The sequence below is a fragment of the Macaca fascicularis genome, chromosome 6, assembly GCF_037993035.2.
Source record: "Macaca fascicularis isolate 582-1 chromosome 6, T2T-MFA8v1.1".
In the NCBI taxonomy this organism is placed as follows: Eukaryota; Metazoa; Chordata; class Mammalia; order Primates; family Cercopithecidae; genus Macaca; species Macaca fascicularis.
In genome coordinates this window covers 94,704,965-94,722,115 of record NC_088380.1, presented here as the reverse complement: position 1 = coordinate 94,722,115, position 17,151 = coordinate 94,704,965, and the positions used below count along the sequence as shown (strand labels likewise).

General features: G+C 34.2%; 1 protein-coding gene across 15 annotated transcripts in view; it reads right to left on the bottom strand.

The window, feature by feature from the left end:
- Positions 1-17,151, bottom strand: part of ADGRV1 (adhesion G protein-coupled receptor V1) — a 597,366-nt gene that overhangs the window by 433,680 nt on the left and 146,535 nt on the right. For 13 of the 15 annotated variants that reach the window (XR_012413865.1, XR_012413864.1, XR_012413866.1 and 10 more), the window contains 9 exons: positions 16,378-16,519; positions 12,058-12,320; positions 9,696-9,871; positions 8,829-8,953; positions 5,266-5,423; positions 5,023-5,169; positions 4,597-4,704; positions 1,250-1,514; positions 417-539 (listed from right to left, as the gene is read on the bottom strand). Coding sequence is in view for 11 of the 15 variants with exons in the window: in XM_005557361.4 (XP_005557418.3) it covers positions 417-539; positions 1,250-1,514; positions 4,597-4,704; positions 5,023-5,169; positions 5,266-5,423; positions 8,829-8,953; positions 9,696-9,871; positions 12,058-12,320; positions 16,378-16,519 (1,507 nt within the window). In the remaining 4 variants the exon portion in view is untranslated. The remainder of the gene's footprint in view (positions 1-416; positions 540-1,249; positions 1,515-4,596; positions 4,705-5,022; positions 5,170-5,265; positions 5,424-8,828; positions 8,954-9,695; positions 9,872-12,057; positions 12,321-16,377; positions 16,520-17,151) is intronic. The other 2 variants (XM_065546490.1, XM_073993820.1) reach the window with 1 other exon arrangement.

Genomic DNA, 17,151 nt, shown 5'->3' with positions numbered 1-17,151 from the left:
GGGCACGGTTGCTCATGCCTGTAATCTCAGTGCTTTGGAAGGCCAAGGTGGGCAGATCACGAGGTCAGGAGATCGAGACCATCTTGGCTAACGGGGTGAAACCCCGTCTCTACTAAAAATACAAAAAAAGTAGCCAGGCATGGTGGCGGGCACCTGTAGTCCCAGCTACTCAGGAGGCTGAGGCAGGAGAATGGTGTGAACCTGGGAGGTGGAGCTTGCAGTGAGCAGAGACTGCCCTGCTATACTCCAGCCTGGGTGACAGACTGAGACTCTGTCTCAAAAAAAAAAAAAAAAAAAAAAACACCAAAAACACCCAGTGTCTGGCAATGTGACACTAAATCTAAATCAATGAGATTAAAATCATTCTGGCTTTCCATACTACCTTTAGAATTGGTAAGCAGTTGAAAAGTCCTTACCTATTCCTGAGGCTGGTGTGAAGGAGTGGATTCCGTTAACAGCAGCAAAATCTAGGGACTGAAAATACCTGAAGGAAGACTGCCCCATCTCCCAGACGAAAATATCAATTGAATTCTGATCTCCTACAATAATGTAATAAAAGTCAAATCTTAACACAAAAGTTACAGAAAAAAAATGACAAAATTACCTAATAAAACTACAATAAAAATATCAAGAAACAAATTTCCTCAGAATCCATTTAATCTAATAAAAATACAAGTTAATAGGAAGTACGTCAAAAGTCTTTTTTGCATTTACTGCATGACACAAATACATTATTAGTCATTAACCATGATATAATGTTAAAGAAAGAACAAGGACAATTTTTTTTATTTTTTAGGAATGCTGCAATTTTACCTATGAAAGTTCTACTCAGCAGCAAAAAGCAAATTTTCTTTCCAAGAATATTCTGAAAGAGTATTATAAAAAGTTCTGAATATTATTTATTAATACTATGAATTATTCATGGCACCTCAAGTAAATACATATAAAAAGTTACTTGTTTGCATCCTGGATATAAAATATTCATGTATCTTTCAACTTTACCTATCTACTTCCAATTTTGTTTTAATATAACTTTAAGGTGGTAGTCAGAACACAAGCTTAGGGGCATACTGCTTAAATATTTCTCAAAAATCCATTTACAGTTAACAATACTTATCATCTATCAATAAATATTATATAGATTAGTAAAAAATTATTACAAGAGCATTTTCATATAAAATATACCATATGAATGCTAGATGAGCTCAATAACAACTATATATACATTACAAATACTTTATCTTCTCACCTAGAAAGACATTTTTGGCAAATATTAAGTAAATATCATTGGCTGAAGACAAAGCCTCAACTTGTGTTGTCCCACTGATAGGCACCTCTTGAAAGTTAATAAACCCAATGCCAGACCATCTGAATAAAAGGGAGTTTAGCCTGGCATTAGCCTGGGAAATGGCTAAGAACACAGAGCCTCCCTTGTTGAACAAGGCCACGGTCAGCACACCTCGGACAGGGAGTTTTTGATGCAACACGAAGCTTCCTCCATTCCACCTGAAGACCTGAAGGAAATGTTGAAATACAAAACCCTTTATGACTAGGAATTTAGCACTTGCAAGAATGTAATCAATATCGTATGTTTACTCTCTTGGATCCTTTTATTTGGTTAAAAAGGTACCTTCATAAAAAAAGAAAGCACTAAAACTGATGCTCCCTCGCTGCTCTCTCCCTTATCTAATCTGTGTGAGTGTGCACATCTATGTCTATGCACATGAGTACACACGACACACACACACACACACACACACACACACACACACACACACACACAGTGAATGAAAGAGAAGTTATTTGAAAAGAAATCAGTATCAAATGTACATCTGGGTAAGGGTTGGTAACAGCAGGGAAAAGGAAAGCTAAAACCAGGAAATAAACTAAATATGAAAAATTTAGAAATGAATAAGAAACATTCTAATGTTGCAATATTATTATCAATTGCTCGAGCAATAGAATACAGAGAAACACCTAAATCCTTTTTGTCCCCATGGTGGCAGTCAATGCACACAAGGTTTCAGGGTAAGTGTTCATAAATGTAAAATTAAAATTCAGACCCTACCTGAAAGCAAGCTAGTCAATGTCACAGAAAATTATACTTATTCAGTCAACAATTAGGAACTTTTAAGCCACAGACATTATGCTAGGAACTATGGATACAGCGGCCTTTCCCTTTATGGATCTTATTAACTATTAGGAAAAGGTAAACAAGAAACATATCAATAATTAAATAAATGTCTGAGTATAAAATGGGTCAAGTACTGAAGAGGACAATTAGGATGGTCTGATAGAGAATTATGAAGGTATTAGGGAAATCAAGTTAGAAGGAACGACATGACAAAGTTCTTAAGACAGAAAAAGTTTGTCATTATCTGAATAAAGACAGGAAGGAATTTGATAGTGCTGGGAGATTTATGAGAGTTAAGGCTGGAGAGGTAAGATCATGGAGAACCTCCCATTAGGGTGACCATAAAATTTATCATCTAAACAGGGATCCTTTAAAGAGTGAAAGGGGCAATAACAATACCAGAACAACAGGCATAATCCAGTACCTTCCAAGGCAAATCCGGAAATGTAGCTATGCTGTTAAGCCCATATTAAATAATTTCAAATTTATTCTAAGTATAATTGCAAATCATTGAGTAGCTTTAAAATCAGAAATAGCATTAGTCAATTAATATTTTCAAAAAATGCCTCCAGTTACTCAATGGAGAATGGATCCGAGGAGGTCAAGGAAGTTCAGAGAACAGCTAGGAGGATACTATAATGGTGTGGAAGAGAAATAATGGGGACCTGAAGTAGGGAGGAGTAGAGACGAAATGTCTTCACTTATTGACACATATAATTAAAAATACTTAATGATAAACTCGATGTGAAAGAATAAGAAGGAGTAAGTTCAAGACCAACCTGAGAAACATGGTGAAGCCCCATCTCTACAAAATACAAAAAATCAGTCAGGTGTGGTGACACACACCTGTTGACCCAGTCACCTGGGAGGCTAAGGTAGGAGGATCACCAGAGCCCAGGAGGTCAAGACTGTAGTGACCTGTCACGTCACCGCACTGGAGCCTGGGCCACAGAGCCAGACCCCGTCCCCCCTGTCCACAAAAGAAGAAAAAAAAAAAAAGGAGTAATCAAGGAAGAAATATCCCAGGATTCTGTCCTAAGCAATTGAGTTTGTGGGGTTGCTACTTCCTGAGATGGAAGCTAGCACTGAAGTAACGAGCTTCATAGTGAAAATCAAAGGTCAGTTTGGGATATGTTAAATATTATGTACCAAAAATACATTTAAGTGAACATATCAATAGGTAGTTAGGTATGTAGGCCTGAAATACAGGGGAAAGGCTATAGATATAATTTAAAAGACACTAGCCTATTGCTGATATTTAAACCATATGATTGATAACAGTATCCGAGTGAGTGAAGAGAAAGAAAAAAGAAATTTGAACTATAAGTGAATCTTTCTGGAAAACTCCAAGACATCTAAGTTTACAAAAGGGAAGAGGCACTGGGAATGGGGAATGAGAAGGAACACACACACACACACACACACACACACACACACACACATACATACACAGAGAGAGAGAGAGAAAGGGAAAAGGAAAATCTGTGTAGTGTCTTAGAAAGCAAGATAAGATTTATATTTGAGGATGAGGTGACTGTCACATGCTGGTGGAATGTATAATGATTACGCAGAAAAACACCCACTGGAATTGGCAACCCAGTTGTCATCGGTGAGCATGGGGAAGTAAAGACAAAACAAATAGATAATTATTTCATGATGTCTTACTATAGAGGGGAGGAAGGAAATGAAACAAAAATTAGAAGGGAATGAGATCGGGGAGGAATTTAAGCTTTTTAAGCTGGGTGAAGCTAGAACATTTACGCTGACTGTAGTAACCAAATAGAGAGAGATAGACGCCAGAGATGGAGGGAATAGCTAACCTTATGATGGCAAGATGGGCACCTATGTGAGAGGCCTGGCTTTTTAGAAGGGACACTTTCTCTGTCGTAGCAGGAATGAAGAATAAGATTGGGTTTCAAGTGGGTTTTTGAATTTGGTGTTGGGAAAATGAGTAATACCCCTTTTGGTAGCTTTCATTTCAACAAGGGAATTAGCTGAAAATGGAAATGTGAAGCATGTATGGAAGTTTAAGGAGTCACAAAAGTTATCAAATAAGCATTACTAGGATTACAAGATCTAGTTTACTAAAGAAATGTGAGATTTCTGAGGTGATACTGAACACCTGTGTGGCAATGCTAATCATGAATTTTTAGTGATACTCTCTGGCTGTGTGATTTTTCTCCACAATGTTTTGCAATTCAGTTAAATTCTAATTAAATGTTCATATTTATTATTACATTATCCTTGGCTCTTGAAGACAATAATATTTTATGACTCTGGTGTTTAAAAATTAACTTTTAACTAACCAGTCTTTACATTCTACTTTACTACAATCAAATTATGGTTTTTCTTTTATACTAAACTGGCAGACCATACCTTTGGTAAATTTCAATTATAATGTTAAAAAGAAAAGCAAAACAAACAAACAAACAAAACACCACTTCATTTTAAAAGAATCAAACCTGAGTTAATTCGGAATCATCTCTTTGACTTGCAATGATTAAATAATCTTGGCTGTCTGAAGTAAAATATCTTACTTGAGAACTTTCCAGAATAACAATTGTTTGTACCTGCAAGGACAGAGTGGAAATGAAAACTTAAAGGAGACTTGAACTAAGAAAGCCACCAAACACACTAATAGCATGAGTTACTATATGAAGTGCAAGACTTAAGAAATTTTAATCCCAAGTTACGCATACCTAAGTGTCATTTTAAAAAGACAAAAATATCCCCGGATTAAGATACTTTGCTAAAATGTATATCAACTCACAAAAAGTCTTTTTTCACATTAACATAGAACATACATTATCTTAAAATTTGAACAATCTTACAAATCTTAATTACTTTTAAAGAAAGCAATCTATTTAAAAATGAAACTTTTTTTTTACCAGGAATAATTTAAATCCAGACGTGAATGTATACACACTGTTAAGAGAAGGCTTTTCTTCATTTCTTTCTTCATGAGTAATCACAAAGTAGGGAGAAAAACCGATATTAAAGGCCTCACAAGTTTTAGGATTTTCTATATTTAAATCCTAGAAAATGAGGAATAAGAATACAGTAATTCATGATACATCTAAAATTTATCTGCACATTTTATTTTTGTGTTATAAAAAAATACTGATGTTTACCTCAACTGGAATAAAAATCCCCTGCCATCGGTAAACAGTAACAGATGATTTTCTTAACATTATACCATATATTAAATTTTCCAAAGTAACGAAACACCAGCCAGAAGCTGATTCATCCAAAAAACTTTGAAATACAGAAAACACAACATCCATTCCCCCTGAAAAACACAAATCATGATTTACTATTTTATTATTCCTTCAAAAACTTATCTTTCTAATTTATTGTTTAAACAATGAGACTACTGCATTTGTGACTACAAATGAAGATCCTTTCATGACGCATGTGTGTATGAGTGTGAAAAGACAAGACACAAGCGAGAAAACTTTACAACAACAACAAATAATTAATTTGTACTACAAATAAGAATTTTCTAAAAATTCTAATTTAAAAACCAAGAAAATGTTTTAACATTCTGCTTTATACCTACACACACTTTTCCAAGGTGTATTTAGAAATAAATACTGAATGTGGCTGGGCATGGTGGCTCACGCATGTAATCCCAGAATTTTGGGAGGCCAAGGTAGGTGGATCACTTGAGGTCAGGAGTTTGAGGCCAGCCTGGCCAACATGGTGAAACCAGTCTCTACTAAAAATACAAAAATCAGCTGGGTGTGGTGGTGTGTGTCTGTAATGCCAGCTAGTCGGATGGCTGAGGCACGAGAATTGCTTGAACCCAGGAGGCGGAGGTGGTAGTGAGCCGAGATAGTGCCACTGCACTCCAGCCAGGGACAGACCCTGGCTCAAAAACTAACTAAATAAATACTAAATGTATATTTTAAAGGGAAATATGCAGAACATGATTTTTATCAACTTCGGTAAAGTTGATAAAAATATAACTGAGAAATTTTATAATAATAAATATCTTTATAGAAGCATGATAAATATTTGGTTTAAAAAATTTATGCTATTAATTTGAAATTACGCCCATCTAAGTTTTCACTTTACATTTTATCTATTTTAAGAATGCCAAGCAGACTCACATATTTCAAATGGCTGTCAAGGTTTTATCAAACTGCTACAACTGGTATATGTTTTAAAATTCTGTACTACAAAAAAAAAAAAAAAAAAAAAAAAACAGGACAAAAATAAAAATCCCCTAACTAATGAAGAGTAAAATTTTAACAAAAATGTATAATCTCTTAACATGGCTGTTTCCCTTCAAAACATTAAGTTCTTTTTAAATTTTGGTTAGTGGTGTGAACATGATGCAGCAAGTACAACTATCAAGGTTGAAACCTGAGCTCCCTATAAATGATTGATCATTTTTAGATTACCAATTCAAGAGAATTTGTCAATGCCTTACGTGTAATATCCAATAGCAATTTCCTTTTCTAAAAAATCCAGCATTTTAAATTCTTATGTTGCTCCCTTTTAAGGGTATACTGCAGATTTTTCATTTAAAGTCCCAAATGGTCCTGACACATGGACAAATCCTTCTCTACAGTAACTCAAGATGACCACAAATGAAGAATAAGCAATGACTGCTAACGATTAAGAATCTCCAACATATGCTCTCATGAGCACTTCCAAAAAAATACATGCAAAGTCCAAGCAGTAATGGAGAAATCTAAATTAGAAACCATAATTTTTCTTTTTTTAGATCCCATCTCTACTTGTCTTCTAGACAACCATACCACTATTAATTATGTCCTTTTTCTTCTAAATATTTAATATTTCTGTACCTTTTCCATCCAACCTACACCTGCTTGGGTCTCTCCAAACTAAACATGCAAAAAACCTTCTGAATCCTACACCCCACCACTACCACCTTCTCCAGGTCCTATCTTCCCAGCCAAACTTCTTGAAATGGTTGCATATAGTTGAGGTCTCTCTTCTTTCCCCTTTATTCAAAATGGTATTCAGTCTCTGTCTTTCTATACAAATAGCCCTTTCTATGGTCTAACGCCTTCTATGTTGCTAACTATAATAGTTATTTTTCAGGTTCTCATTTTACTGGACTTCTCACCAGGGGTTGACACCATTTACTTCTTCCTCCATTTTAAAGCACTCTTCTGCTGGTATCTGCCATCCTGTTTTTTCCTAAGTTTCTTACCAGGTCCTCTAAGTCTCCTTTGCTAGGCCATCATTCCATATCCTCAGCCATTCAACTTGAACCTTCTTATAGTGCAGTCTATAGCATCCTCTTCCCTTCTCCATCTTCAGCCTTTCTTTTCAGATTTACATCAATTTCCATGACTTCAAATACAATATATATAGCTAAAGTTCCCAGGTTTATCTCTCCGGCAGACCTTCTTTTGAGTCTAGAGAAATTTATTCTCAAAAGTAACTCAAATTCAAAATGTGTTAAACCACATTTATTTTACTCCCCTTACCAAAATACATCTATTCTTTTTTTTGGAATTCCATCTTAGTGAATAGCATGAACTCCTTCTCCCATCCAACTGCACAAGCTAGAAACCTGAATCATCTCTGGTACTTCCCTCTCCTTCACCCTCATATTCAACATCTAGTCTAAGCCACCATCATCTTGCCTCCCTGTATCTTCACTTCTCTTCTGTGCCAACCCATTATTTACATGGCACTGTGAATAACATCTTCAAAATCCAAATATGATTATACCATACCACATTACATATGGTAACTCTCCTCCATTCCTAAACCACTCAAAGGCTCTCCGTTAATACTATTATAAAGACTGGCAACTATAAAATATTCCTTAAGGTCTTGAATGATCTGGTCTTGTCCAGCTATCCAAGCTCAACATTCCTCCTTATTTCTGTACCTACTATCCACCCAAGTTCTTCGCTTATGTGTGTTTTTTATGCCTCCGTTTTCTGCCTTCACAGCTTCTCACTCTCACCTCCATGTTCTTCCAACTCAGTCCTTTGCATAATCAATTCTACTTATTATTCAGTCTTAGTTCAAAGATCAATACCCCTTAAAAGCATTCCCCTATATTCTTTCAACACTTAGAACTTCTCCTCTGAAGCACTTACTAAAGTTTAAAGTATACATTGATTTTTACTTATTTGATTCATTTCTGTCACCCCCTAAATTCTAAGACCCATGAGTTCAGTGCCATGCCTGGCATGTGACAGGCACCCAATACATACTTTATTTTATTTATTTATTTTAATTTTATTTAATTTTAATTTTATTTTATTTTTGATGGAGTCTTACACTGTCGCCCAGGCTGGAGTGCAGTGGCGCGATCTCAGCTCACTGCAAGCTCCGCCTTCGGGGTTCAAGCCATTCTCCTGCCTTAGCCTCCTGAGTAGCTGGGACTACAGGTGCCCAACACCACGCCCGGCTAATTTTTTGTATTTTCAGTAGAGATGGGGTTTCACCATGCTACCCAGGATGGTCTCAATCTCCTGACCTCATGATCCGCCCACTTTGGCCTCCCAAAGTGCTGGGATTACAGGCGTGAGCCACCGTGCCTGGCCTCAACACATATTTATAGGTGCAATAAAAGAATCAGATTATCTGTTTTCCATTTTCAAATGATCAATAACATACAATTCATGGGAAAAAGTATGAATCTTATACATGCGATATTTCTTGGTTACAGAATTTTGTTCTCATAAGAAATGAAACATACTCATGCCAAAGGCTGTTTCAGATATTGTCTCCCACTGCACACTCACAGCCAAACCAATGCCATTAGTTCGAGATACATTTAAATACACGGTCCTGTTGGCTTCTTCGATGTCTACGGAGGTGGCGCTGAAAGAAATACATGGATTGTGGAAAGCAGAAAAAGTACACATTCTACATATTTAAAATATGTATCATATTGCTAGCATATACTTAATACACTTTTAAATTTATACAATCCAAGATAAGAAAATACTGAAAATCAGTTACTTCAGTAACTTCACACTGTATATTCTGAAAAACAAATAAAATTGTCATTCTTATGTTTCTTCACATATGTATGAAAAACACTTTATAGGAAAAAATGAGTCAGTAAATTAACATATTAATGAAACTAGATTAAAATATTTTTATGATATAAAAAATAAATATTTGTCAGCTTCTAGGAGAAATTTTAAAACCACAATCATGTTAATATATGTTTGAAGAAGAAATTTTAAAACCACAATCATGTTAATATATGTTTGAAGAGTCATTCATTTGGTTTGAGCAGTGAAGTCTACTTTATATTATTTCTTGCTTTTCATTATTTTTAAAAACACAAAATAGTACAGACCTTTACCTGAAACTGTGAATTCCAAGAAAATAAGAATTCTAATAACACCATTCTAATAAAAGGGTGAGTTTAGGTTTTTGATACTCCCAGTTAGGAGAGTAATTGGTCTCTCTAGACCTATCTTTAGTCTAGAGTTCATTTAAAAAATCCTTTTAAAAATAATTAGACATCAATTTCCTTCTGCATTTTCCTATGCAAAAAATATTCCCTACTTATAGGTTCAGAAGGGATAATTTCCTTATGAATAAACTATACCTATTTTCAACTGCAGAGATACTGAATAGCCCCAAAGGGGCCTGGTTTTGCAAAACTGTTATCAGGGTTTGAACACGTGCCCCTAGTCTAGCACCTCCAGTTGGATTAAACAAGGTGCAAACAAAATACTCATCCATTTCTGGTTCCGTGTCTAATATGGCAGATATGTGTAAGGCCTGAAAACAAAATCAAAAGATAAGGTTACTAGAATACAGTATTTTTTGTAACACACATATAGAGAAATCTACTAAACATTTCTGACAACAAAATACTATGTTTTGAAAAATACCATCTCACTTTGATTTAACACTGATTCCTATAATGTGATGGTTACACCTGTTTCAGGTTATTACTTTTAGGATTTTCAACTTTGTGATATATTGCACTGAAGTGTCCAAAAAACATTTAGTGCATTTTAAAATAACATTGATTAAAAATTACATCTATGTCTTCATTTTTGTGAACTTTTTGTCCTGCTCTGGCTATATAACTTGATTAATCTCATTCTAATCTAGGCTTCACTGTTAAAAAAACAGTTGCAGTCATAGCAGGCACAAATTAGAAACATCCCGAATGTTCATCAGTGGGAGAACAGACAAACCAACAGTGGTCTATTTTATAAAACGCTACTCAGTGATTTAAAAAAATGTCCAACTACTGATGCATGCAACCACACAGACTTAAAAATTATATGGAGTGAAAGAAGGCAGACACAAAAGAGTATACACTGTATGATTCTATTTATAGGAAGCTCAAGCAAAATGAGTCATCAATGATAGAAATCATAAAGTAGTTTCCTCTGGAAAGGGGAGGAGACAAGGGGAATCTTCTCAGTGATGATAATATTAAACACATTTATTTATTTATTTATTTGTTTGTTTGTTTGTTTGTTTATGAATGAGACGGAGTCTCGCTTTGTCACTCAGACTGGAATGCAGTGGCACTCTGTTCACTGCAACCTCTGCCTCCCAAGTTCAAGTTATTCTCCTGCCTCAGCCTCCTGAGAACCATTACAGGCACGCACCACTAAACCTGGCTAATTTTTGTATTTTTAGTAGAGACAGGGTTTCACTATGTTGGCCAGGCTGATCTCAAACTCCTGACCTCAAGAGATCCGCCCACCTAGCCTCCTGAAGATTACAGGTGTGTGCCACTATGCCCAGTCTTAATGTTAAATATTTTAATCTAAGTGGTAGTCACATGTGTGTATGTATATATCTTCAAAGTCACTAAGCCATATACTTAAGATTTGCGTATTTTACTGTTTATACTTCAAAACAAAAACTTTTTGGAATAAAAGCAGTTATGTCAGTTAAATTTATTTAATCCAATTTGCTCTAACATTCAATTTGCCTAATAAAAATAAAAGTACATACATATACTGTGAAAAAGGAGTCTTTTATGAAAAAAGTCACAGTACAAAATATAAAACAAACAAAAAAATAAATTTAAGAAAAATTTTAAAAGATGAAAAAACATGAATAAACAGAAAATTAATAATATATTTCAAATTTGAATTTTTATATACATATTTCAAGATTTAAATGTAAGTGACCTTGCACAAACCAATTAAGGTTTTAAATTTCCAAAATGTGAAAAAAAACCATGAAAATGAATATGCATTTGCAAATGTGCTGAAGTTACATAAACTGATCATTAAAAAAATAATTATTATATGGACTGTTTTAGACAAAATAGCTTTAAATCTATTATTTTAGATTTATTATACTTGATATAGCTGGCTTGAAAAATGCCTAAAGCTAACATAATTAGCTATTTTAAACTTAAACTGTTTAAAAAAATAAAGTTTAGTAGCAGGAACAGAAAATTGTTAATACATAGAAAAAGAGGTTTTGGAAGGTAAACTGTGAGTATAGATCATATTTATAATTAATCTCAAATCCCCAATATTTTTCTCCAATAAACTATTCCTGTTGTCAAACAAGCAGTCTGAAGTAAGCAGTTACATTTTGTTCAACAAAAATGTGGCAAAAGCGAAATGACTGGCTGGGACTTAATGCTTACAAAAATTGGCTTGGGTTTTCTTTTATATGGTTTATATACAATATAAAGTGACATATGCAATTTAAGTGTGCTGAAAATTTAAAATAGCCATACATATATTTTCTTTATTATTTACATATTCTTCTACCCTATTAATAGTAAAATGTTCCACTTGCACTTTATACAGAGTAAATAGAACTACAGCACTTGTCACATAGTAATTGAAGCATGTCTTTATCTATCACCTAAGCTGGCAGAATTGTTTTTTCATTCTAGGACTTGAGTGCTCATCTAAGAGAAATTTATTTTATAAATATTAAAGAAAAACTTCCATTCTCATTAAAGCTTCTTACTGTACCTTGAATCGAATACCTTCTTCTAAAACAATATAGCCTTTGGAAGGAGTCAGATCTTTAGATTCATTTGAGGAATTCACTTCTGTCACAATGAACTGAACTGTCACTGTTCCAAACAATCCTTGTGCAGGTTCCCGAACAATGTACAACACTGCAACACTCTCCTGGACGTAGAGAGCTGTTGGCTCTCTTAGGAAAAAGTGCTCACTGTTGTTAAATGATAGAACTCCAGGGCCATCATCATTAGCAAGGACAATAATTAAGGCTGCCAAAATAAAAATATTAAAGCAACAAATGAAAATAGACTGGTTATAAATGCTGAAAAAAGTGTGGATGTCTAATTGAAAACTAGGCCAACTCTTTACCTAAGGTGATTGTTTTAAGAGGATCTTAAAAATGACAGAATTTTTCAAAGCATTTAATAAAATTCCATATTCACTCATGATAGAAAAATACTCAGTAATCTTGGGATAAAAGGCAGCTTCCTTAACCTGATGAAGCAATCTCTCAGAAGTCAACAGCAAATATCAAACTTAATATTGAAACATTAGCAGCATTCCCACTAAAAACAGAGACAAAATAATAATGTCTGTCATAATTGCTACTATTTAACAGTGTCCCAGGGCTACCAACCAGATAACACTTGTAAAAGTAGTGGAAAGAGTCAGAACTGTCACTATTTTCTAGATAACATGATTGTCTACTAAGAAAAAGCAAGAGAAAATATTAGAACTATAGTAAATACACAAAGCAAGCTGAGTAACCTTCACAAATCAAGAGTGTTCTGTTTTTTACTGTCACTTATATTAATAATAATTGAAACTAATACTATTAAGAACTTGCTAATTGCTTAACCTATATTAACTCTTTTAATTCTTGCAATAACCCTATGATATGGATTATATCATTATTCTCATTTTACAGAACCTATGATTGAAGCATAGACAGGTAATTTGAAGAAGTTTACAAGCTGGGAAGTGGCAGACCTGGTGCACAAAGTCAGGAAGTCCGCTTCAGATCATACATTCTTAAAGGCTACTATAATATCTCTATAGATCAGCTATCTAGAAAAAAAAAAGTGGACCTTATTCACAATAGCAACAATACTTACAAATTAGCCTAATGTAAAAACTATAAAACCTATATGAAGAAAATCACAAACTTTTAATGTATGACTGTAGCAGACACTGTCAGCACCTCACCTATATCGCCTTCACTAAAGTGATCTGCAGCAGTTCCTTTTTGCCCAGTGATCTCTCTTTACCTGAAGAGAGCATCAGCCCATGCAGGAGTAAAATCACAACTGTTGCAAATTCAACACTCAAGAGCAACTCTCAAATGATCAGAAATAAGAGCCAGTGAATGAACAGCCCAGATTTCCTTCCTTGTCATGGGACAATCCTAAGCTTTATTCAACCTGGTGTCTACGAGGGACCCCAGCAGGACTGAGTGTCAGTTGCCCACAGCAGTACTGTTCATTAGGACATCACCTATCAACTTTCCTCTCTCTCTTTCACCTCCTTATTTCTCATCAGGCCTCCACAGATCACCTCTCAAATAAACTAAATCCTTGTCCGAATCCTTGTCTTATAGTTTGGTTTTGAGAGAACACAAGGGAAGGCAATGGTATTAAAGATTTGAATTACTGGAGAGGCATTTTATATTTCTAAAATTGGAAAACTCAATATTATAGTGATGTCAAATCTATCCAAATTAATCCATAATTCTAATTCAACACCAATCAAAATTGTTTGTTTTATAGATCTCAGCTTGAATCTAATGTTCATATGAAAGAGACTTTTTTAAGGAATAGGTGAGATAATTTATAGAAAGAAAAAGAAAAATATTTGATCTGCAAAACTAGCAAAATGTACTTCAAGGCTATGATAAATAAAACAGCATGCTATTAGCACATAAATAGGCAAATAGAACAAAACAGAGTCCAGAAAAATGATAGGTAGATGGATAGAAAAGAAGGAAAAAAAGAATGGTAGATATTTCATGTTGAAAATTGATGTTTCAACTCTCTGTTTCATTCTCTGTACTGTTTTATACATTTTAGGGTATATGTTTTATACATTTTAGGGTATACGTTTTATATTTTAGGGTATTGTTTTATACATTTTAGAAGAAAAATGAAGTTGTATCCTTGCCTCACACACTACAAATGAATACTTTCCTTATATGTTCAATAATGTAAATATAAAACAAAACTATGAAAATAGTAGAAAAATATAGTAAAATATTTTATGGCATTTGGGTGAAAAGACCTAAGTAAGCAGGATTTAAAAGCGTATCAAAATATTTGATATTTTAAATTTAAAAAAATTTATGAGACATTATAATAAAAGATAAATGACAGACTGGGAGAAATATCTTTATAATATATTTAAGAGGCAAAGGGCTGAATTCAAAATATATGACTATTCCTACAAACCAATAAAGCAAAAACCACAAGAAAGTATATAAGGGATACAAAAAACAGAATCACAAAGAAAAAACCAAACCCGTGTCAAGCTTACTAACAAACAGGACAATGAAAGAAAAAATCACAATAATGCATAATACAACCACATATTTTTCAGTCATTAGAAATGGCATATGAAAATTTAAAGATTAAAGAAATTGCTGGGAAGGATATGGAGAAACTATTGTGTATGTACACAGCTGGAGTGTAACTAACACAGAAGGCAGTGGATTAGTCCTTTCCACTCAACATGCATTGTACTCAACAGATGATCTTAATTATCCACAAATACAAAGATTTATGTAAAAGGATATTTATTGAAACTTTATAAGGATCTGGAAATAGTTTCAAGGTCAATCAAAGGGGCATGGTTTAAGAAACGACTCACTGTCAAAGCACTTATTGCTCTGAGGAATTTTTTAATCTTTAAAAATAGAAAATTACAAATATAAAGTAACCTTGGCAGCGCCCAATAATATATTCATTTCTCCTACTCATGGAAGTGGGCATGTAACCGATGTAATTTCAATCAGATTTATATGAGGACCTTGTAGGAATGCATGAATGTGAATACTCTCTCCTGTTATATGAAATGCAGAAGAATGATCCTGATCACCATCTCATAACAATGAATGATGTTAGCCTTGCAATGAAGCCAATATTCCAAAAGGCAAGAAAAGAGACAGAAAACCTCAGGATCTTTGGCAGCATTAAGTCCTGCTCCTGTGTCATCTAAAGCCATATGTCTCTGTACCCTCAGGTTAAATAAACCAATAAATTATATGTGTTTAAATCCATTTGCATTGAGTTTTCTGTTATTTGTACCTAGACTATTCTCAACCAACACATGGTATCCATTCATACAACCATTTACCAACCCATTATGTTTTACAAGAAAATGATTTGATCTCAAATGTATACTCTGAATTTGAAAAACAGCCAAAGCCTCAAAAAATAAAAAAATAAAAATAAAAATAAAAAATAAAAAGGCTTCTGGGGATTTAGAAATATCAATGTATTTTATTAATATAGCAAGAAAAGTAAAAACCAATCCTGGGGCTACTCAGAATTCTTTCATATTTTCTACTACAAATCAAATATCTCCATAAAGGCCAATAATTTAGGAATGCAAATATTCATCAAATTAACTAAAAAAAAAAAAAAAAACACCTGCTCAGCCACTGACTAAAACAGGAGTTTGAAGGGTCAGTCAGCATTCAATCCTTGAAATTCACCTGGCTTGTCTATCATCAGAAGGAATGGAAGTGACTTTTAAAGAGCTCTTCCAACCTTAAAGTTCTGTATGTTCCCGAGTTTTCTCCTTTGTCTCTTTCTTACCTTCTCTAAACAGTCAGCACAATACCTATCAAGCAATGGAGTAGAACGACTCTTAGCAACAATACCTAACTGTTCCAACCAAAGAATTATGGCTCCCATAATCTGTCTGAAGTATCAGTATACCTCAACACTATGCGGAAATACTACAGAGTAGATGACACTAAAGGAATTACCTTTGTAATTCCTTCTATTGCTAAGTAGGAAACCAGAGCAAAATTGAAATTCCAAAGAAAAGACATCTACAAATTAAATAACCCTACAATAACTGAGGAAATAGTATTATCTCTAGTATCAACCTACTTTTTTTGTCTTTTACATACACGCCTATATACACCAACACATACAAGCTAGAGGCACTGTTATAGAGACACAGAAATTCTGAAATTCTCTAACTTAAAATCACTCTCATTGTAAGCACAGAAAACCACCAAGACTTTTTAATCCCTTTACATCTTCCCCCATATTAAGGAACCCAGCATGAAGGAAAGGAAGCTGTTTATAAGAAATTATTAATTACCTATTGTATTTTTCCCTAGCTCTAGTCCAGGAGAAGGATTTGTTAAAATCAGCTGAAATTTTTCATCTCCTTCTGGAATGTCATCATCAAGAATCATGATATTGACATTTTTATACCTTTCTCCATCAGCAAAATGAAGAATCTGGTCAAAAAGGTAAAAGCAGACAGTATTATATTTATATACACTGAGTTTCTATAGAATGTTTGGAAAGAAATACAATATAGTTGCAAGTGTAAAGAATAAGCTATTTTACACTGAATTTTGTTTCCTTATTTTTTGGTTTATATCTTTTTATTTAAACTGTCAACATTAAGTCTAAAAAGTAAAAATTATGAGGGGGCTGGGCACAGTGGCTCATGCCTGTAATCCCAGCACTTTGGGAGGCCAAAGGGGGCTGATCACTTGAGGCCAGGAATTTGAGACCAGCCTGGCCAACAAGGTGAAGTACACTAAAAATATAAAATACATTAAAAATACAAAAAAAAAAAAAAAAGAAATTAGCCAGGCATGGTGGTGGCCACCTGTAATCCCAGCTACTCAGGAGGCTGACGTAGAAGAATTGCTTGAATCTGGGAGGTAGAGGTTGCAGTGAGCCGAGATCTTACCACTGCACTCCAACCTGAGTGACAGAGTGAGACTCTGTCTCCAAAAAAATTATGAGGGAAGAGAAGAAAGTAAACATTTGGCTAAGAAATAAAAGGCATGAAGGGATCAAATAAAAGTATTTTAAAACACTAAAGGTGTTTCAGTGAGCAAAAACAAAGAAATAAGAG